Raw genomic sequence first — 23,203 nt, forward strand, 5'->3', positions numbered from 1 at the left:
GAGCCCTTACTGCTGCTCGATCATCCTATTTTTCTAACTTAATTGAGGAAAATAAGAACAATCCGAAATTCCTTTTTGATACTGTCGCAAAGCTAACTAAAAAGCAGCATTCCCCAAGAGAGGATGGCTTTCACTTCAGCAGTGATAAATTCATGAACTTCTTTGAGGAAAAGATCATGATTATTAGAAAGCAAATTACGGACTCCTCTTTAAATCTGCGTATTCCTTCAAAGCTCAGTTGTCCTGAGTCTGCACAACTCTGCCAGGACCTAGGATCAAGAGAGACACTCAAGTGTTTTAGTACTATATCTCTTGACACAATGATGAAAATAATGATGACCTTTAAACCTTCAAGCTGCATACTGGACCCTATTCCAACTAAACTACTGAAAGAGCTGCTTCCTGTGCTTGGCCCTCCTATGTTGAACATAATAAACAGCTCTCTATCCACCGGATGTGTACCAAACTCACTAAAAGTGGCAGTAATAAAGCCTCTCTTGAAAAAGCCAAACCTTGACCCAGAATTTTTTTTTTTTTTAACTATCAGCCTATATTGAATCTTCCATTCCTCTCAAAAATTTTAGAAAAGGCTGTTGCTCAGCAACTCACTGCCTTCCTGAAGACAAACAATGTATACGAAATGCTTCAGTCTGGTTTTAGACCCCATCATAGCACTGAGACTGCACTTGTGAAGGTGGTAAATTACCTTTTAATGGCATCAGACCGAGGCTCTGCATCTGTCCTCGTGCTCCTAGACCTTAGTGCTGCTTTTGATACCATCGATCACCACATTCTTTTGGAGAGATTGGAAACCCAAATTGGTCTACATGGACAAGTTCTGGCCTGGTTTAGATCTTATATGTCGGAAAGATATCAGTTTGTCTCTGTGAATGGTTTGTCCTCTGACAAATCAACTGTACATTTCGGTGTTCCTCAAGGTTCCGTTTTAGGACCACTATTGTTTTCACTATATATTTTACCTCTTGGGGATGTCATTCGAAAATAAACTTCAGTTAGTGCTAAATACGGCTGCTAGAATCCTGACTAGAACCAAAAAATTTGATCATATTACTCCAGTGCTAGCCTCCCTACACTGGCTTCCTGTCAAAGCAAGGGCTGATTTCAAGGTTTTACTGCTAACCTACAAAGCATTACATGGGCTTGCTCCTACCTACCTCTCTGATTTGGTCCTGCCGTACATACCTACACGTACGCTACGGTCACAAGACGCAGGCCTCCTAATTGTCCCTAGAATTTCTAAGCAAACAGCTGGAGGCAGGGCTTTCTCCTATAGAGCTCCATTTTTATGGAGCGGTCTGCCTACCCATGTCAGAGACGCAAACTTGGTCTCAACCTTTAAGTCTTTACTGAAGACTTATCTCTTCAGTGGGTCATATGATTGAGTGTAGTCTGGCCCAGGAGTGGGAAGGTGAACGGAAAGGCTCTGGCGCAACGAACCGCCCTTGCTGTCTCTGCCTGGCCGGTACCCCTCTTTCCACTGGGATTCTCTGCCTCTAACCCGATTACAGGGGCTGAGTCACTGGCTTACTGGGGCTCTCTCATACCGCCCCTGGGAGGGGTGCGTCACCTGAGTGGGTTGAGTCACTGATGTGATCATCCTGTCTGGGTTGGCGCCCCCCTTGGGTTGTGCCGTGGCGGAGATCTTTGTGGGCTATACTCAGCCTTGTAAGTTGGTGGTTGAAGATATCCCTCTAGTGGTGTGGGGGCTGTGCTTTGGCAAAGTGGGTGGGGTTATATCCTTCCTGTTTGGCCCTGTCCGGGGGTGTCCTCGGATGGGGCCACAGTGTCTCCTGACCCCTCCTGTCTCAGCCTCCAGTATTTATGCTGCAGTAGTTTATGTGTCGGGGGGCTAGGGTCAGTTTGTTATATCTGGAGTACTTCCCAAACCTCCCCAGTCAGTCTTCCCAAACCTCCCCAGTCTTCACATATCTAGATTCGGCTTTCTATTTCGCAACAAAGCCTCCTTCACTCACACCACCAAACTTACCATAGTAAAACTGACTATCCTACCGATCCTAGACTTCGACATTGTCATCTACAAAATAGCTTCCAATACTCTACTCAGCAAATTGGATGCAGTCTATCACAGTGCCACCCGTTTTGTTACCAAAGCGCCTTATACCACCTACCACTGTGACCTGTATGTTCTCGTCGGCTGGCCCTCGCTACATATTTGTCGCCAGACCCGCTGGCTCCAGGTCATCTACAAGTCTATGCTAGGTAAAGCTCTGCCTTATCTCAGCTCACTGGTCACGATATCACCCACCCGTAGAACGCACTCCAGCAGGTATATCTCACTGGTCATCCCCAAAGCCAACACCTCTTTTGGCCGCCTTTCCTTCCAGTTCTCTGCTGCCAGTGACTGGAACGAATTGCAAAAATTGCTGAAGCTGGGGACTTACATTTCCCTCACTAACTTTAAACATCAGCTATCTGAGTAGCTAACCGATCACTGCAGCTGTACATAGTCCATCTGTAAATAGCCCACTCAATCTACCTACCTCATCCCCATATTGTTTTATTTACTTTGCTGCTCTTTTGCACGCCAGTATCACTAGTTACACACCATCATCTATTCATCATTTGCTCATCTATCACTCCAGTGTTAATCTGCTAAATTGTAATTACTTTGCTACTATGGCCTATTTATTGCCATACCTCATGCCATTTGCACACACTGTATATAGACTTCTCTTTTTTTCTACTGTGTTGACTGTATGCTTGTATATTCCATGTAACTCTGTGTTGTTGTTGTTGTTGTTGTTGTTTCGGTAGCACTGCTTTGCTTTATCGTGGCCAGGTCGCAGTTGTAAATGAGAACTTGTTCTCAACTAGCTTACCTGATTAAATAAAGGTGAAATAAAAATATCACCCCAGTCTCCCCAAATCTCCCCAGCATTCACAAATCTCCCCAGTCACCCAAACCTCTCCAGTCATCCAAATCATCCCAGTCCTCCAAAAACTCCCAGTATCCCCAGTCTCCCAAATCTCCCAGTTACAGTCTCCCAAATACTTCTTCTCACAATTCTCCCCAGTCTCTGTTATACTGTACCAACCGTGTGTACTTAGACTTCCATGGCTTGATCTTTGAGACAAGCATATGCTACTGGCAGGATCAACCATGTAGCCACTCACAACATAGAGGATGTACCCGGGCACACTAAGCGGAGAACTGCCAGGGCACGGTCTAACAAACCTCCCAAATCTCCCCACTCTTTCCAAATCTACCCAGAATCCCAAATCTCCCAGTTAGAATGTCTCCCAAATATCTCCAGTCTTCCAAATCTCCAAACTCTCCCTAGTCTACTAAATCTCCCCAAATATCCCAGTAACAGTCTCACAAACAAGTCCAGTCATCCCAGATCTCACAGCCTCCCCAGTCGTCCCAGATATCACAGCCTCCCCAGTCGTCCCAGTCTCAGCCTCCCCAGCCTCAGTCTCCCCAGTCTCAGTCTCCCTAATCTCAGTCTCCCCAGTCTCCCTAATCTCAGTCTCCCCAGTCTCCCTAATCTCAGTCTCCCCAGTCTCCCTAATCCCAGTCTCCCCAGTCTCCCTAATCTCAGTCTCCCCAGTCTCCCTAATCTCAGTCTCCCCAGTCTCCCTAATCTCAGTCTCCCCAGTCTCCCTAATCCCAGTCTCCCCAATCTGTCTCCCCAGTCTCCCTAATCCCAGTCTCCCCAATCTGTCTCCCCAGTCTCCCCAATCTCAGTCTCCCCAGTCTCAGTCTCCCCAGTCTCCCCAGTCTCAGTCTCCCCAGTCCCAGTCTCCCCAGTCTCCCTAATCCCAGTCTCCCCAGTCTGTCTCCCCAGTCTCAGTCTACCCAGTCTCAGTCTCCCCAGTCTCAGTCTCCCCAGTCTCAGTCTCCCCAGTCTCCCCAATCTCAGTCTCCCCAGTCTCCCCAATCTCAGTCTCCCCAGTCTCCCTAATCTCAGTCTCCCCAGTCTCCCCAGTCTCAGTCTCCCCAGTCTCAGTCTCCCCAGTCTCCCCAGTCTCCCTCCCCAGTCTCCGTCTCCCCAGTCTCAGTCTCCCCAGTCTCTCCCAGTCTCCGTCTCCCCCAGTCTCCGTCTCCCCAGTCTCCGTCTCCCCAGTCTCCGTCTCCCCAGTCTCCCCAATCCCAGTCTCCTAATCCCAGTCTCCCTAATCTCAGTCTCCCCAGTCTCCCCAATCTCAGTCTGCCCAGTCTCCCCAATCTCAGTCTCCCCAATCTCAGTCTCCCAATCTCAGTCTCCCCAGTCTCCCCAATCTCAGTCTCCCCAGTCTCCCCAATCTCAGTCTCCCCAGTCTGTCTCCCCAATCCAGTCTCCCCAGTCTGTCTCCCCAATCTCAGTCTCCCCAGTCTGTCTCCCCAATCTCAGTCTCCCCAGTCTGTCTCCCCAGTCTGTCTCCCCAATCTCAGTCTCCCCAGTCTGTCTCCCCAATCTCAGTCTCCCCAGTCTGTCTCCCCAATCCCAGTCTCCCTAATCCCAGTCTCCCTAATCTCAGTCTCCCCAGTCTCCCTAATCCCAGTCTCCCCAGTCTCCCCATTCTCAGTCTCCCCAGTCTCCCCAGGCTCAGTCTCCCCAGGCTCAGTCTCCCCAGGCTCAGTCTCCCCAGGCTCAGTCTCCCCAGGCTCAGTCTCCCCAGGCTCAGTCTCCCCAGGCTCAGTCCCCCAGGCTCAGTCTCCCCAGGCTCAGTCTCCCCAGGCTCAGTCTCCCCAGGCTCAGGCTCCCCAGGCTCAGGCTCCCTAATCTCAGGCTCCCCAATCTCCCCAATCTCAGTCTCCCCAATCCCAGTCTCCCCAATCCCAGTCTCCCCAATCCCAGTCTCCCCAATCTCAGTCTCCCCAATCTCAGTCTCCCCAGTCTCCCCAATCTCAGTCTCCCTAATCCCAGTCTCCCCAGTCTCCCTAATCCCAGTCTCCTAATCTCAGTCTCCCCAGTCTCCCCAATCTCAGTCTCCCTAATCCCAGTCTCCCCAGTCTCCCTAATCTCAGTCTCCCCAATCTCAGTCTCCCCAGTCTCAGTCTCCCCAGTCTCCTAATCCCAGTCTCCCAGTCTGTCTCCCCAGTCTCAGTCTCCCCAGTCTCCCTAATCCCAGTCTCCCCAGTCTGTCTCCCCAGTCTCAGTCTCCCCAGTCTCCCTAATCCCAGTCTCCCCAGTCTCCCTAATCCCAGTCTCCCCAGTCTCCCCAATCTCAGTCTCCCCAATCTCAGTCTCAGTCTCCCCAATCTCAGTCTCCCTAATCCCAGTCTCCCCAGTCTCCCTAATCCCAGTCTCCCCAATCTCAGTCTCCCCAGTCTCAGTCTCCCCAGTCTCCCTAATCCCAGTCTCCCCAGTCTGTCTCCCCAGTCTCAGTCTCCCCAGTCTCCCTAATCCCAGTCTCCCCAGTCTGTCTCCCCAGTCTCAGTCTCCCCAGTCTCCCTAATCCCAGTCTCCCCAGTCTCCCTAATCCCAGTCTCCCCAGTCTCCCTAATCCCAGTCTCCCCAGTCTCCCTAATCCCAGTCTCCCCAGTCTCCCTAATCCCAGTCTCCCCAGTCTCCCTAATCCCAGTCTCCCCAGTCTCCCTAATCCCAGTCTCCCCAGTCTCCCTAATCCCAGTCTCCCCAGTCTGTCTCCCCAGTCTCCCTAATCCCAGTCTCCCAGTCTGTCTCCCCAGTCTCCCTAATCCCAGTCTCCCCAGTCTGTCTCCCAGTCTCCCTAATCCCAGTCTCCCCAGTCTCCCTAATCCCAGTCTCCCCAGTCTCCCTAATCCCAGTCTCCCCAGTCTCCCTAATCCCAGTCTCCCTAATCCCAGTCTCCCCAGTCTCCCCAGTCTCCCTAATCCCAGTCTCCCCAGTCTCCCTAATCCCAGTCTCCCCAGTCTGTCTCCCCAGTCTCAGTCTCCCAGTCTCCCTAATCCCAGTCTCCCCAGTCTCAGTCTCCCCAGTCTCCCTAATCCCAGTCTCCCCAGTCTCCCTAATCCCAGTCTCCCCAGTCTCCCTAATCCCAGTCTCCTAATCCCAGTCTCCCCAGTCTCCCTAATCCCAGTCTCCCCAGTCCGTCTCCCCAGTCCCAGTCTCCCCCAGTCTCCCTAATCCCAGTCTCCTCAGTCTCCCCAGTCTCCCTAATCCCAGTCTCCTCAGTCTCCCCAGTCTCCCTAATCCCAGTCTCCTCAGTCTCCCCAGTCTCCCTAATCCCAGTCTCCCCAGTCTCCCTAATCCCAGTCTTCCCAGTCTCAGTCTCCCAAGTCTCCCCAGTCCCAGTCTCCCAGTCCCAGTCGCCCCAGTCTCCCTAATCCCAGTCTCCCTAATCCCAGTCTCCCCAGTCTCCCTAATCCCAGTCTCCCCAGTCTCCCTAATCCCAGTCTCCCCAGTATTCCCAATCCCAGTCTCCCCAGTCTCCCTAATCCCAGTCTCCCCAGTCTCCCCAATCCCAGTCTCCCCAGTCTCCCCAATCCCAGTCTCCCCGTCGCCCTCTCCCTAATCCCAGTCTCCCCAGTCTCCCTAATCCCAGTCTCCCCAGTCTCCCCAATCCCAGTCTCCCCAATCCCAGTCTCCCCAGTCTCCATAATCCCAGTCTCCCCAGTCTCCCCAGTCTCAGTCTCCCCAGTCTCCCTAATCCCAGTCTCCCCAGTCTCAGTCTCCCCAGTCTCCCTAATCCCAGTCTCCCCAGTCTCCCTAATCCCAGTCTCCCCAGTCTCCCCAGTCCCCCTAATCCCAGTCTCCCTAATCCCAGTCTCCCCAGTCTCCCTAATCCCAGTCTCAGTCTCCCCAGTCTCCCTCCCCAAGTCTCCCCAGTCTCAGTCTCCCCAGTCTCAGTCTCCCCAGTCTCAGTCTCCCCAGTCTCAGTCTCCCCAGTCTCCCTAATCCCAGTCTCCCCAGTCTCCCTAATCCCAGTCTCCCCAGTCTCCCTAATCTCAGTCTCCCCAGTCTTCCCAATCTCAGTCTCCTCAGTCTCCCCAGTCTCAGTCTCCCCAGTCTCCCTAATCCCAGTCTCCCCAGTCTCAGTCTCCCTAATCCCAGTCTCCCCAGTCTCCTAATCCCAGTCTCCCCAGTCTCCCTAATCCCAGTCTCCCCAGTCTCCCTAATCCCAGTCTCCCAGTCTGTCTCCCCAGTCTCCTAATCCCAGTCTCCCCAGTCTCCCCAGTCTCCCTAATCCCAGTCTCCTCAGTCTCCCCAGTCTCCCTAATCCCAGTCTCCTCAGTCTCCCTAATCCCAGTCTCAGTCTCCCAAGTCTCCCCAGTCCCAGTCTCCCCAGTAGCAGTCGCCCAGTCTCCCTAATCCCAGTCTCCCTAATCAGTCGCCCCAGTCTCCCTAATCCCAGTCTCCCCAGTCTCCCTAATCCCAGTCTCCCCAGTCTCCCTAATCTCAGTCTCCCCAGTCTTCCTAATCTCAGTCTCCCCAGTCTTCCTAATCTCAGTCTCCCCAGTCTTCCTAATCTCAGTCTCCCCAGTCTTCCTAATCTCAGTCTCCCCAGTCTTCCTAATCTCAGTCTCCCCAGTCTTCCTAATCTCAGTCTCCCCAGTCTTCCTAATCTCAGTCTCCCCAGTCTTCCTAATCTCAGTCTCCCCAGTCTTCCTAATCTCAGTCTCCCCAGTCTCCCTAATCCCAGTCTCCCCAGTCTCCCTAATCCCAGTCTCCCCAGTCTCCCTAATCCCAGTCTCCCCAGTCGCCCTAATCCCAGTCTCCCCAGTCTCCCTAATCCCAGTCTCCCCAGTCTCCCTAATCCCAGTCTCCCCAATCCCAGTCTCCCCAGTCTCCCCAGTCTGTCTCCCCAGTCTGTCTCCCCAGTCTGTCTCCCCAGTCTGTCTCCCCAGTCTGTCTCCCAGTCTGTCTCCCCAGTCTGTCTCCCCAGTCTGTCTCCCCAGTCTCCCTAATCCCAGTCTCCCCAGTCTCAGTCTCCCCAGTCTCAGTCTCCCCAGTCTCCCTAATCCCAGTCTCCCCAGTCTGTCTCCCCAGTCAGTCTCCCCAGTCTCCCTAATCCCAGTCTCCCCAGTCTCAGTCTCCCCAGTCTCCCTAATCCCAGTCTCCCCAGTCTCCCTAATCCCAGTCTCCCCAGTCTCCCCAGTCCCCTAATCCCAGTCTCCTAATCCCAGTCTCCCTAATCCCAGTCTCCCCAGTCTCCCTAATCCCAGTCTCCCCAGTCCCAGTCTCCCCAGTCCCAGTCTCCCCAGTCTCCCTAATCCCAGTCTCCTCAGTCTCCCCAGTCTCCCTAATCCCAGTCTCCTCAGTCTCCCCAGTCTCCCTAATCCCAGTCTCCTCAGTCTCCCCAGTCTCCCCAGTCTCCCTAATCCCAGTCTCCCCAGTCTCCCTAATCCCAGTCTTCCCAGTCAGTCTCCCAAGTCTCCCCAGTCCCAGTCTCCCCAGTCCCAGTCGCCCCAGTCTCCCTAATCCCAGTCTCCCCAGTCTCCTAATCCCAGTCTCCCCCCAGTCTCCCCAGTCTCCCTAATCCCAGTCTCCCAGTCTCCCTAATCCCAGTCTCCCCAGTCTTCCCAATCCCAGTCTCCCTAATCCCAGTCTCCCCAGTCTCCCCAATCCCAGTCTCCCCAGTCTCCCTAATCCCAGTCTCCCCAGTCTCTCCCTAATCCCAGTCTCCCCAGTCTCCCTAATCCCAGTCTCCCCAGTCTCCCCAATCCCAGTCTCCCCAGTCTCCCCAATCCCAGTCTCCCCAATCCCAGTCTCCCCAGTCTCCATAATCCCAGTCTCCCCAGTCTGTCTCCCCAGTCTCCCTAATCCCAGTCTCCCCAGTCTCCCTAATCCCAGTCTCCCCAGTCTCCCTAATCCCAGTCTCCCCAGTCTCCCTAATCCCAGTCTCCCCAGTCTCCCTAATCCCAGTCTCCCCAGTCTCCCCAGTCCCCCTAATCCCAGTCTCCCCAGTCCCCCTAATCCCAGTCTCCCCAGTCTCCCCAGTCCCCCTAATCCCAGTCTCCCTAATCCCAGTCTCCCCAGTCTCCCTAATCCCAGTCTCCCCAGTCTCCCCAGTCCCAGTCTCCCCAGTCCCAGTCGCCCCAGTACCAGTCGCCCCAGTCTCCCTAATCCCAGTCTCCTCAGTCTCCCCAGTCTCCCTAATCCCAGTCTCCTCAGTCTCCCCAGTCTCCTAATCCCAGTCTCCTCAGTCTCCCTAATCCCAGTCTCAGTCTCCCAAGTCTCCCCAGTAGCAGTCCCCCAGTCTCCCTAATCCCAGTCTCCCCAGTAGCAGTCCCCCAGTCTCCCTAATCCCAGTCTCCCTAATCAGTCTCTCCCTAATCCCAGTCTCCCCAGTCTCCCTAATCCCAGTCTCCCCAGTCTTCCTAATCCCAGTCTCCCCAGTCTTCCTAATCTCAGTCTCCCCAGTCTTCCTAATCTCAGTCTCCCCAGTCTTCCTAATCTCAGTCTCCCCAGTCTTCCTAATCTCAGTCTCCCCAGTCTTCCCAATCTCAGTCTCCCCAGTCTTCCCTCAGTCTCCCCAGTCTTCCTAATCTCAGTCTCCCCAGTCTTCCTAATCTCAGTCTCCCCAGTCTTCCTAATCTCAGTCTCCCCAGTCTCAGTCTCCCCAGTCTTCCTAATCTCAGTCTCCCCAGTCTTCCTAATCTCAGTCTCCCCAGTCTTCCTAATCTCAGTCTCCCCAGTCTTCCTAATCTCAGTCTCCCCAGTCTTCCTAATCTCAGTCTCCCCAGTCTTCCTAATCTCAGTCTCCCCAGTCTTCCTAATCTCCCCAGAATTGCCGAATCTCCCAAGTCTCCCCATCGCCCCAGTCTCCCAATCGCCCAAATGGATTCTTAGTCTTGCTGCTTCTATACTTAGGTATTCACATCCGCACCACCAGCAATGATCACAATGCAGCCAGCCTGAGAGGTACATATGTTTGAGGAAATCTGTGTTCGGCGTAATCAATAAACAGCACTCACCCATCTCAGCTGTTAGACTAGGCTTCTCCTGTCAGTGCTCACTACCTGTAGATCAACGGGCGGTGGTGGACCAAACCCCTAGATAATGTTATAGATTGAAAAACTCAGCTAACACAGAACTGGGAAAACCTCAGCTCACACAGAACTGATTGGGGTATTCATTCAGAGACAACTCTTTCACACCAGAGTTAGTCCCAACAGCTCTCATTCATTCAGTACTTAACAGTAATATCTCATCTAAATTTCAATCCTGTTATTATTCCAAATGTAATTTGTTGAACTCAGCTTCCCACTTACCTAAAATTACAAATCTCTTAGAACTAATAATATAAAATGTGCTGAAAAACACCTTGTGCAATTACCAGTGGCTACAGACCACATCGACACTTATAAATGCCTAGACAGCTGTCAGCGGGGCTTTTCCATGGTACCGTTACTTGCCCTCACTCTAGTCTGGTCTATGAGACAAGCTCTAGCCTTGAGACTAATAGTACCTTCATTTTTGTTTAGTTTTACAAAACATTTGTATTTTTAAATCTTTTAAATTGACTTACTGAAATTCAGTTGCAGTGTCCCTCAATTGTCCACGGATGATGCGTCCCCTCCTGGGCAGCTTGCAGTAAGGGTCCTTGTCTGTTGGTCAGACAGGAATTTCCCCTCACGCTTTATAAAGTGCACCAACGGTTTTCCCTCGCAGGCCCTCACTGGAAAACTCCGCAGGCAGAACCAATCATTTAGTTTGTGATGCCAAATTATCAGGGAAATCACCAGGGACACCTGAAGTCAATCTTAAATTAATAATTCTTTATTAACAGCAAGCTGGAGCGGTTTCAACAAACTCAATGCACCATAGTACACTACACGTCAGTCAAGAGCTCCAACAGGGCAGTCCAGTTCGTTCTTATATACTGCTTAAACAGACAAATTATATTTGCATGAGTTACATTATTCATAAAATCACCATTAACTTTTGGTGCATGCATGTGAGCGACCAATACCTCATGAGGCTTCCCTCCAAGCTTAGACCTTGAAACTGAGATATCAGTCCTCAAAAGAATGTTCTGGGCGTACAAAATTGCCAATACTGATGAGGATTCTCCCAGGCACGGTCAGTCACTTGCATGAACCCAGTCAAATTGGTTATTAGAAAAGCAAACGTTTCCCTTCACACTGCTATTGACCAACTGGGTTCGAACCCATGTCTCCTGTGTGTCACAACACTATGTAGGCTTAAGTCTGTCTAGGATTTAGCTTGAACGAACATAACTATTCAGGTTTCAGGCAAAAGTACCAGTCATTGGGCGTCCCGAGTAGCGCAGCAGTCTAAAGCACTGCAGTGCTTGAGGCATCACTACAGACCCGGGTTTGATTCCGGGCTGTGTGGCAGCCGACCGCGACCGGGAGACAAGAGGCAACGCATAATTGGGCCAGCGTCGCCCGGGTTAGGGGAGGGTATGGCCAGCTGGGATGTCCTTGTCCCATTTCTCTATAGCAACTCCTGTGTTGGGCCGGGCACATGCACACCGACACGGTTGCCAGTTGTACGTCGTTTCCTCCGACACATTGGTGCGGCAGGCTTCTGGGTTAAGCAAGCAGTGTGTCAAGAAGCAATACGGCTTGGCAGGGTAGTGTTTCGGAGGACGCATGGCTCTCGACCTTCGTATGGGAGTTGCAGCGACGGGACAAGACTAACTACCAATTGGATATCACGAAATTGGGGGGGGGGGTAAAAGTAAAGAAATAAAAAAAGGTACTAGCCATCACACAAACATGGTTATGAGTATAATGACCCATTATTAAAATGTAAATGCCAGGTAATCCAGAGAAAGTGGTCAAAATGCTTTATTTTACAGTTCAACAGTAATTCCCAACACACAATGACCATAACATGTTAACAGATGTCTTTGTTAAGAGTATCATTGTGGTTCATACAAAAAGTTTTTAAAAAAGTTGTTTTTTAAATAGATATAAATTAAGCTACATTGAACATGAAATGTATCTCTACCTCTTCACAAACCTAAAAGTGCCTCAGACATTTTGTTCAAAGCATGTGTGATTTAGAATATGTAGCTAACAGAGACAACATTCTCAGTTGGGGGAGAAGGAGAAAAAAAAGAAAAGTGCAATTGAGAAGCACCAAAAACATAAATTTGGCACATGAAAATCAAAGCAAGCAAAATATAACCCAACGCAAAAAAAGCTTTACTCTGCCTTCGATTGAGAATGGAAAGGTCAAGGACGGATAAATCAAATCAGTTGAACCTAATGGAGAGTTGGATACTTGAATAAAAGAAACCAACTGGCATACTTCCTCCAATTACAGAAAAAAAAAAACAAGGTCCAAATATCAAATTTCAAAGCTAGAAAATGCTTTAGGAATAGTTCTAAATGTCAGATAATACACAATATAGGCTAGAGCATTTCCTCCAGAGGCTTTAAAAACACTGAAAACTCATAAGGCCATGTAAACTCTTCTACAAATTAAATGCCTTAAACTTTGTACAAATGAGAATAAAAGCCATAAAATGTTAACATATAGCTAGGATCTCTTAAATGTCATGTCCAAAAAAGAAAAAACTACCTTTATAACACATCAGGAAAACACACCATGTCAATTGCCCCTTTAATCCAACATACAGTAGAAATGACATGACTAAAAAGTGATGTATATAAAATATCTGTAATATTCTAGCAAATGAATGCTGCATAGTTATACATGACATGGCTTCATTATCAGATGTTTGTATCATTTATAAAACAGATGAATGGAATTTCACAGTGTCCCAAAAACACACATGTAAAGGAGGATATACTGCAGGTACAACTCATATGGGGACAGCCATTGTGCCTCACACTTCACCATTCCATCACTCAACAGTCAAGGGGCAGTCTATAGTATGTGCAGTGTAAACAAAAAAACTTTAAACCATATTTTTGGATGTTTAGGCAATAACCCAGTGTCCCCTTATCTAAACATATTAACAAAGAAATAGGATTTTCCAAATCTCCAAAAAGCCTCCCAAACAATCCCAATACTCCCAAGCTGAGCACAGCTAAAAGACAAAGCACTGCCTTGATGAGATGCAACAAACTGATGAAATTTACATGGAGGACAAAAGGACTTTAAGGCCGTGTTCACACAGACCAATTAAAAATATTTTTCCCCCGCAATTATTGGTCTTTTGGCCAATCTGATCAGATCTTTGCCAATAATTGGGTTGAAAAAAACAAAAACAATTGGGCTGCCTGTGTAAACGCAGCCAAAGATATTACGGCCGGTCACACTGGGTAGGCAATAAGTGGTTGAATCTCTATGACCGGTGACAGGTTAACTCGCAGTATCTTCTGGGCTTTCCTCCTCACCTCCTCATCGGTGATCGAGTCATCAACCTTGATCACCTTGAACCTCAGGTTGTTCTCACTCAGTCTAAGGTCTTCAGACTGCTCTTTGATCAGCCAGACCTCATTTCTGGGCCTCTTCACACAGAGTTTGTCTTCAGCCTCATCAGTCCTTTTCCTTTTCTGATCCCTCCAGCAAGGCATTCCGTTGCATTCCTTCAAAACCCGGTCGTTTTGCAGTATGGCAGGCACTCCGATGATATTGACTGGGCAGGGCAAAAAGTTCACTCTCCTCAAAGTGACAGATTTTGCTAAGTTTCCGGTACCTTCCGAAGGCTGTACTTGGGTACCTGTTAGAGATAGTGGTCGATGAGAGTTGGGCACAGTCACCTCTCCTGACCATACACCTGTGTGGAACTGCAGTCTCGCTGTGTGGCCTGTAGAGGGTCCAGTGATGTTGGTCAGTCTTATGTATGACTGCATCTGAACAGGCACAACAGCCAAGGTCGGTGGTTGAGAGAGGACAGACTGTTTGAGAGACTCCTTTGACAGATTTGTCAAAATAATTGTGGGTTGATTCTTCAGGACAACTTTTGCTGCTGCACTTAACAAAGAATAGTTGATTTCTGTCTTCTTGCCATGGGGTTTTCTACCCTTCTTTTTGCCAGGCTTTTGAACCTTTGAGACAGCAATGTCCAGTGTGCTCTGTGTCTTTATTACAGGCCTCAGTACTGCAGTACAAGACCTGTAACCATAAACATCTTTGCTTTTAAGTACAGTAGGCTTGTGACCTTCATCTTTGAGTCCCTCAATAAAAGTGGCCAGTTCTTTCTCAGTATCGAAAAGGTCTTTTGACATAGGACTGAACGCTTTGAGAGTCTCCAGTAGAGTAGTTTGGCCAGCGGAGTTGAAACGTGACCATGACTGGACAACCTTCTCTGTGGCTTCCTTACAATTCATGGCATATACCATCTGTTCTGTAATCTGTAGCATTGGTGATATTGGCGTCCGAGATCAGCCCTGTGGGCAAAAAGAGAATAAACAGTCATAAAAATGTAGACTTCATACTCAACTTCTGTAAATCATTGACATTCAAAACCCTGGATAAGGGAAATCTCAGGTTAAGGATTCTGATCAAGTAGGCTAACCCAACATTCAACGTACCACCAAAGTGACTACAAAAAAGCTGTATTCATAATCTTGCTGGAGAGGGAGACCTACAAACTCTGAAAAACGTGTTGTTACATCAGTAAAAAAAAAAAAAAGATTAAAAAGAGCTTTGCCTATTTTAAAACAGATTCAAAACATCTACCAACCATGGGTGACTAACATTAGCTAAAATTCAGTGAGGCAATTTCCACCATAGACTTGGACAAATGATAAATTGACAATTCCAACTGGAATTAATTTTTAGATTTTGAATAAGAATGCTCATTAGCTCCAAAAAGCATCAGGCATAACAAAATTCCTGTCATATTTAATCTGAGAAAATGTAAAATTTGGAGAATGAGAGTTTGCCCCTCGATTGTTTTCTTTCAGATCTGATGGGCAGAGCCTCCTCTGCCACAAAATGACCTTTGTCACATAAAGTAGGATAGCTTTTGATTCAACTTACGGTGGATGCGGCATTTCAAAACGGAATGTAGAAACAGGAATAACTTTGCTGCAAGTTTGCGTCTTGTGCGGCAGCTATACCGCTGCAGTACAGACCTCTTCCATTGAAAAGGTCATTCATTAAGTAGGTTAGCAAGCCAATGCTTACTTCGCTCAGACTGGAAGTCCCCGTGATCAGCCAGCATGCTAGCTGATCCCAAAGACATCCAGTCTTTGCGTTAACTCTAGTTTACAGTGGCTCAGAACTACCTCTAAAAAGGCTTCTACAAGCTGCACTCCATTGATCTACGTGTGTGCACGTGAGTGGAGTTAGTTTTTTTGGGGCAGCAGACTCTTTTCGTTGCATTCCACCCAGAGGTGAAGTCCACCTTGTGTAGTGTATATCCTATATCCACTAGGGGGCTTGGGAGCCAGAGTAGCTAACCAAGCAAGAGGGGCCAAGGCACTCTTTTTGACAAACCACGGAAAACATTTGAACTTCCGGATCAAGAGTTAAAGTATATGCCCGTTTACAAAATACTAGCCACATGTCAGGCTAGACTGGTGTTCTATGCTTTACGACACTGTTTAGCCACAGGGGGGGAAAAAAATGTATTTTTTGGACTTGCTAGAGCTTGAACAGGAAGTACTTGAACTGCTATTACTACTCAGGAGTATGGAGAAAAAAGGGACCGAGCAAATGGCAAGTTCGTTACATAACAACAACGAGAGGGGATAATAAAGAACAAACGTCTCTTGTTCAACCTACGCGAAGCATTGACGAGGAACGACATGTTCAAATCAAATTTTATTGGTCACATACACATGGTTAGCATATGTTAATGCGAGTGTAGCGAACTGCTTGTGCTTCTAGTTCCGACCGTGCAGTAGAATCTAACAATTCACAACTACCTTACACACACACACACACACACACACACACACACACACACACACACACGTGTAAAGGAATGAATATGAACATATAAATATATGGATGAGCGATGGCCGTGCAGCATAGGCAAGATGGTGTAGAGTACAGTATGTACACATATGAGATGAGTAATGTAAACATTATAAAGTGGCATTGTTTTAAGTGACTAGTGATACATTTATTACATCCAATTTTTTATTATTGTAGTGGCTAGAGATTTGAGTTCGAGTGGTTGCTGCCAACATACTATGTTAGTGATGGCTGTTTAACAATCTGATGGCCTTGAGATAGCTGTTTTTCAGTCTCTCGGTCCCAGCTTTGTTGCACCTGTACTGACCTTGCCTTCTGGGTGATAGCGGGGTGAACAGGCAGTGGCTCAGGTGGTTGATGTCCTTGATGATCTCTTCGGCCTTTGTGACGTCGGGTGGTAAGTAGTTTGCCCCCAGTGATGCTTTGTGCAGATCTCACTACCCTCTGGAGAGCCTTACGGTTGTGGGTGAAGCAGTTGCCGTACCAGGCGGTGATACAGCCTGACAGAATGCTCTCGATTGTGCATCTGTAAAAGTTTGAGTGTTTTTGGTGACAAGCCAAATTTCTCCAGCCTCCTGGAGGTTGAAAAGGTGCTGTTGCGCTTTCTTCCCCACACTGTCTTGGTGGACCATTTGAGTTTGTCCGTGACGTGTACGCTGAGGAAGCTTTCCACCTTCTCCACTACGGTCCCGTCGATGTGGATAGGGGGGTGCTCCCTCTGCTGTGTCCTGAAGTCCACGATCATCTCCTTTGTGATGTTGAGTGTGAGGTTGTTTTCCTAACACCACACTCCAAGGGCCCTCTCCCCCTTCCTGTAGGCCATCCCATCGTAGTTGGTAATCAAGCCTACCACTGTAGTGTCATCTGCAAATTTGATGAATGAGTTGGAGGCGTGCATGGCCACGTAGTCATGGGTGAACAGGGAGTACAGGAGAGGGTTGAGAACACACCCTTGTGGGGCCCCAGTGTTGAGGATTAGCGTGGTGGAGATGCTACCTAGCCTCACCACCTGGGGGCGGCCCGTCAGAAAGTCCAGTACGCAATTGCACAGGGCGGGGTCGAGACCAAAGGACTAGAGCTTAATGACGAGTTGAGGGAACTATGGTGTTAAATACTGAGCTGTAATCGATTAACAGCATTCTTACATTAGGTATTCTTATTCTCCAGATGGGTTAGGGCAGTGTGATTACATCTTCTGTGGACCTATTGAGGCGGTAAGCAAATTGGAGTGGGTCTAGGGTGTCACCTGTTCACCGGACATGCTACCTGTCCCAGACCTGTTGTTTTCAACTCTGAGAAAGCAGTAGAGATACTCTGAATGATCAGCTACGAAAAGCCAACTGACATTTACTACTGAGGTGCTGCCCTGTTGCACCCTCGGCAACCACTGTGATTATTATTGGACCCTGCGGGTCATCTAAGAACATTTTGGCCATGTTCTGTTATAATCTCCACCTGGCAAAGCCAGAAGAGGACTGGCCACCCCTGTTACAGGAATTATATTCCTCTGTTTTAATACCCAATTAAAATTAATCACTCTGTCAATTCATAAGAATCTGTATGACTCTTATTTGTATAAAATGCACAGAGACCAGTCTTAAAGTCAATCAGCAGCTTTTATTCTCGAGAGTACTGCCCATTATACATTTTACCACAGGTTATAAACTGAAAATGACGTCATTAGTTTTAGTACTAGCCAGTCTCATCTCCGCTCCAGTACAATGGCTGTATGGTTCTCACAGTCTCTCCCTATTAAGATAATTCATGAATAGAACCAAGGTCTGCCTGTGTAGATAAGCATTCTAGCCAGTCTGGCTATAAGTTCATTCATTTCTACCAAGGAACAGACAGTCATTGTTCTAATTCTTGATTATATTTACACACATATTCAGTACTAGGATTATAAAGAAAATGCATACATATACAGTAATATAATAGTATTCTGATTAGTCAGTCCTGATTTAAATGTATACATAATTAGTCATTATTGATTAAAATTCCCTTAACAACCCCTCAGCCTGGTTCTTCTCTAGGTTTCTTCCTAGGTTCTGGCATTGTAGGCTGGGTTTCTGTACAGCATTTTGTGACATCTGTTGATGTAAGAAGGGCTTTAAAAATAAATCTGATTGATAGGGTGGAGGTGACCAGCCAGTTGGTCTGCGCATGCTCTGAGGACGCGGCTAGGGATGCCGTCTGGGCCGGCAGCCTTGCGAGGGTTAACACGTTTATATGTTTTACTCATGTTGGCTGCGATGAAGGAGAGCCTGCAGGTTATAGTAGCGGGCCGTGTCAGTGGCACTGTATTGTCCTCAAAGCGAGCAAGGAAGTTGTTTAGTTCGTCTGGGAGCAAGACTGTCTGCGATGGCGCTGGTTTTCTTTTTGTAATCCGTGATTGAATGTAGACCCTGCCACATACATCTGAGCCGTTGAATTCTGACTGTCTCTATACTGACGCTTAGCTTGTTTGTTTGCCGCGGAGGAAATAGCTACACTGTATTCGGTCTTGTTTCCGGTCGCCTTGCCATGATTTAAAAGCAGTGGTTCGCACTTTCAGTTTAGCGCGAATGCTGCCATCAATCCAGAGTTTCTGGTTGGGGAAGGTTTTAATCGCCACCGTGGGTACAACATCACAAATGCACTTGCTTATAAACTCAATACATCAATGTTATTGTCTGAGGCTATCTGGAACATATCCACGTGATCGAAGCAATCTTGAAGGGTGGAATCAGACCAGGTGGCTGTACCGACTCTGATAACGTATCCCGAGCGAGCCATGTTTCCGTGAAACAGAGAAAGTTACAATCTCTACAACCATTGATCGGATTTCGTCTACCTTTGTCATCAAGAGACTGGACGTTGGCTAGTAGTATACTCAGGAGTGGTGGGCGATGTGCTCATCTACGGAGCCTGACCAGAAGACCGCTCCGTCTGCCCTTTGAGGAGTTGTTGTTTTTGGGTCGCCTGCTGGAATCCGATCCATTGTCCTGGGTGGTGGACCAAACAGAGGATCCACTTTGGGAAAGTCGTACCCCTGGTTGTAATGTTGGTAAGTTAACGTTGCTCTTATATCCAATAGTTCCTCCTGGCTGTATGTAATGAGACTTGAGATTTCCTGGGGTAACAGTGTAAGAAATACATTTTAAAAAACTACTGCATAGTTATCTAAGAGCGCGAAGCGAGGCGACCATCTCTGCCGGTGGCATGTTGAAAGGTTCACAACTTTCGAATGTCTGTTGCACGATTTTACGACTTCCTTCAGTGGCTTGCCCCTCACATCTCGCAGAAGAAAACTCACAGCTTACCCGTAAGGGCTGCAGAAAGTCTGTCTGTGACCTTTCGGTTTTTGGCGAGCGGCAGCACACCAAGTATTGCTGAGAGTTGTAACTCATAAGCTAGGAATGTTTCTGCCATCGTCACAGAAGTGTGCCAGGCATCTGGCATGTCCCGAAGGAGGATTGCGTTGCTTATCCCTCCATGGCACACTGGGCAGATTGAGGATTGTTGGACAGAAAACATGTTCGGTTCTGACATCCGGCAAACCTGGGCAGCGATTACTACAACGGCTTTTTGCCAATGGTCCTCATGGCAGTCTGCGATGCAAGGTACGAACCATATCCAGGTAGGATACGCTAAATACATGTCACTATACACACACAAAAATTATACCAATAGATGATATGCTTCACATAAAAGTGATCTGGCATCCCAATAAGAGGATGGGGGCCTATGTCCAAAGCATAGGCCACACAGTTGTTACAGTACACATATGATAGTATTGTACAGGAACATGAAGGCTATGGAAACACTTATTTTATTCAAGGTTTCATCTGGCCTTGATGCCGAGAAGATCTACAACTACCGCCACTCAAAATCCAAAAGAATTTCAGAGAACTGCTTTGGGATCCTTGCAAGATGGAGGATCCTGGGACAAGCCCTTGAGGTTCCCCCGGAGAAAGTGGAGACCATTGTGAAGGCCTGCGTGGCCCTCTACAACTAACGTCGACCACAGACTGACAACACAGATTCATCAACAGGGTAGATCCAGTCCACACCCACTGTGGACCTGCTTCCAGGAGAGTGATACAAGGGGACACCAGCTTCCCAGACCTAAGAAACCTGTCAGCATAGAGGGAAACCAATTGTGCGCAACAACCTCAAGGACTACATCCTCACACCAGCAGGTTCTGGTGATTCTGAAACTGAGGCATATTTTTTGAACAGAGAGGACATTGTTTTGGACTGGTAAGTTGCTCTCATGCTAATGCTTGAAATTAATATAAAATATTACTTGTGATTGTTTTTACATTTTATTTGCAATATATAAAGAAGTAATGAAATGGGTAAGGTACACATTAGCTAGTCATTGTGAGTGAGGGTCTGTTTGTATGAGAACGACCATAGCCTATGCGCATATATATATATATATATATATATATACATACACACAGTATGGTGTAGAATGTAAACCCATACATCTCAACACAGCCAGCATGCTTCCTCCAATCAGTCTACATTAGAGGGAGCATGGTCTACCAGCTGCTGCTCCACCCCACGCCCACATGAAATAGCCTATTTGAGGCAGGCCCACAACAATGGCCAAAGTGAAATGTAACAGCACTTTATGTTCCCTGTACTCGTGTGTATATATATATATTTTTTTATACCTGTGATACAGGGCTCATATGTGAAACTATTCTAACTGAAAATTCTTCCACAGTGGCACTGACTCCGACTAGAAAGCCCTTCCTCTCACAGAAAGCCTTCAGAGAGCAGCTCATCAAGGAGCTTGCTGGCTACAGCACCAAGCCCTGTCCCTTCCGCCACAAGTGTTAATCATGGATGTGCTTAAGGGCCAAAAGGGCAAAATAAAAAATGTTTATTTTCATTGTTTTATCTAAACCAGATCTATTGTGTTATATTCTACTACGTTCAATTCACACAAACTTCAGTGTTCTCTTTCAAATGGTACTATGAGTATGCATATCCTTGGTTCTGTGCCTGAGCTACAGGCTGTTAGATTTGGGTATGTCTTCAGGCGGAAATTGCACAAAGTAGGGGGGGTAGCTCGAAGAGTCGCAGAGATACGCTTCCCCTGGCTCAGGCCATCCCCCCACAAAACACACAACCATAAGTTGATTGATTGGAGGCAGCTTGTGTCAATTAAAACATTTCAGGTAGAAAATCCTAGGAAACGCCTGTGGTTAATGCTGTAAATAAAAAAAGAAAAGCAAAGTGCCTCAAAAGCACGGCACCAATTAGAGATCGACACGGTTATTTGAATATGCGAACAGACGTTAGTATTCGATGACTTCAGTTAATGAAATATTTTGGGGGGGCCTATTTTAACAATGAAAAAGCAGTCTACATAACATGTTCCTTTTGAGCTATATATAATCGCGTCAAAAGTTGACACCTACTCAGTCAAGGTTCTTTTTTTATTCTACATTGTAGAAGACAACATATGGAATCATGCAGTAACTTAAAAAAAAGTTTGAAGAATCTCAAATTAATTTTTATTTGTTAATGTAGCCACCCTTTGCATGCTCTTCAAATTTGATTTGTCACATGCACCAAATACAACACCTTAGTGAACTGCTTACTTACAAGCCCTTAACCAACAACGCAGTTAAGAAAAAGTAAAAAAAAAATGAAAAGAGCAGCAGTAAAATAACAGTAGCGAGGCTATATAGAAGGGTTAATGTGCAGGATCACAGGTTAGTCAACGTAAAATGTACATGTAGGTAGAGCTAAAATGACTGTGCATACATAGTGAGTAGTAGCAGCATAGGGGTGGCAATGCAAATAGTCTGGGTAGCCATTTGATTAGATGTTCAGGAGTCTTATGTCTTGGGGTTAGAAGCTGTTGAGAAGCCTCTTGGACTTAGACCTGGCACTCCGGTACCGCTTGCCCTGCATTAGAGAGAAGTTTATGACTAGGTGGCTGATGTCTGCCTTCCTCTGACACCGCCTGGTATAGAGGTCCTGGATGGCAGGAAGCCATCTTGATCACATCGCGGAAGAGGTGGTCCTGGCACCACACTACCAGGTGGCTGACCTCTTCCCTATAGTCCATCGTTGTTAGTCATCAGGCCTACCACCGTTGTGTCGTCAGCAAACAAATGGTGTTAGAGTCGTGCTTGCCAACAGTCATGAGTGAACAGGGATTACAGGAGGGGACTAAGCACGCACCCAATGGCCTCCCCCGTGTTGAGGATCAGCATGGCAGATGTGTTGTTGCCTACCCTTACCACCTGGGGACAGCCTGTCAGGAAGTCCAAGATTCAGTTGCAGAGGGAGGTGTTCAGTCCCAGGGTCCTTAGCAATGAGCTATGAGGGCACTATGGTGTTGAAAGCTGAGCTGTAGTCAATTAATAGCATTCTCACATAGGTGTTCCTTTTGACCAGGTGGGAAAGGGCTGTGTGGAGTGCAATAGAGATTGCATCATCTGTGGACCTGTTGAGTTGGTATACAAATTGGAGTGGGTCTAGGGTTGCTGGGATGATGTGTTGATGTGAGCCATGAAAAGCCTTTCAAAGCATTTCATGGCTACAGACGCGAGTGCTACGGGTCTGTAGTCATTTAGGCAGGTTGCCTTAGTGTTCTTGTGCACAGGGACTACGGTGGTCTGCGTGAACCATGTAGGTATTACAAACTCGTCCAGGGACAGGTTGAAAATGTCAGTGAAGGCACTTGCCAGTTGGTCAGCGCATGCTCGGATTACACGTCCTGGTCATCCATCTGGCCCCGCGGCCTTGCGAATGTTGACCTGTTTAAAAGGACTTACTCACATTGGTTACAGCGAGGGTGATCAGTCCGGGACAGCTGGTGCTCTCATGCAATCAGTGTTGCTTGCATTGAAGCATGTATAGAAGTCATTTAGCTCCTCTGGTAAGCTTGCATCACTGGGCATCTCGCAGCTGGGCTTCACTTTGTAGTACATACTCTGCATGCCCTGCCACATCTAACAAGCATCAGAGCCAGTGTAGTAGGATTCAATCTTAGTCCTGTATTTCGGCTATGCCTGTTTGATGGTTTGTCTGAGGGCAAAGCAGGATTTCTTATATGCATTCGGGTTAGCGTCCCGTTCCTTGAAAACTCTACCTTTTAGCTAGGTGTGGATGTTGCCTGTAATCCATGGCTTCTGGTTGGGGCATGTACCTACGGTCACTGTGGGGACAACGTTATTGATAAAGCAGGTGACTGATGTGATCTACTCCTAAATGCCATTGGATAAACCCCGGAAACATATTCCAGTTTTTGCTGGAACAGCAAAAAAAAACAGTCCTGTGGCTTAGCATCTGTCCACTCCCATATTGAGCAAATCACTGGTAATTCCTGCTTTACTTTGGATTGTAAGGATTGTATAATTATGGTCAGATTTGTCAAATGGAGGGCGAGTGAGAGCTCTTTACCCAGCTCTGTGTGTGTGGCATGAAGGTGG

At 47.8% G+C, this 23,203-nt stretch overlaps 1 protein-coding gene across 2 annotated transcripts in view; it reads right to left on the minus strand.

Moving 5' to 3' along the window:
• Nucleotides 1-11,691: 11,691 nt before the first annotated feature.
• LOC112222278 (coiled-coil domain-containing protein 71) overlaps nucleotides 11,692-23,203 on the minus strand; it is a 28,671-nt gene continuing 17,159 nt past the window's right edge. For both annotated transcript variants that reach the window (XM_024385024.2, XM_042304050.1), the window contains one exon: nucleotides 11,692-14,224. In XM_024385024.2, the coding sequence (XP_024240792.1) occupies nucleotides 13,145-14,197 (1,053 nt within the window). In that variant the 5' untranslated portion in view covers nucleotides 14,198-14,224 and the 3' untranslated portion in view covers nucleotides 11,692-13,144. The remainder of the gene's footprint in view (nucleotides 14,225-23,203) is intronic.

Source organism: Oncorhynchus tshawytscha, linkage group LG22 (assembly GCF_018296145.1).
Source record: "Oncorhynchus tshawytscha isolate Ot180627B linkage group LG22, Otsh_v2.0, whole genome shotgun sequence".
Classification (NCBI taxonomy): domain Eukaryota; kingdom Metazoa; phylum Chordata; class Actinopteri; order Salmoniformes; family Salmonidae; genus Oncorhynchus; species Oncorhynchus tshawytscha.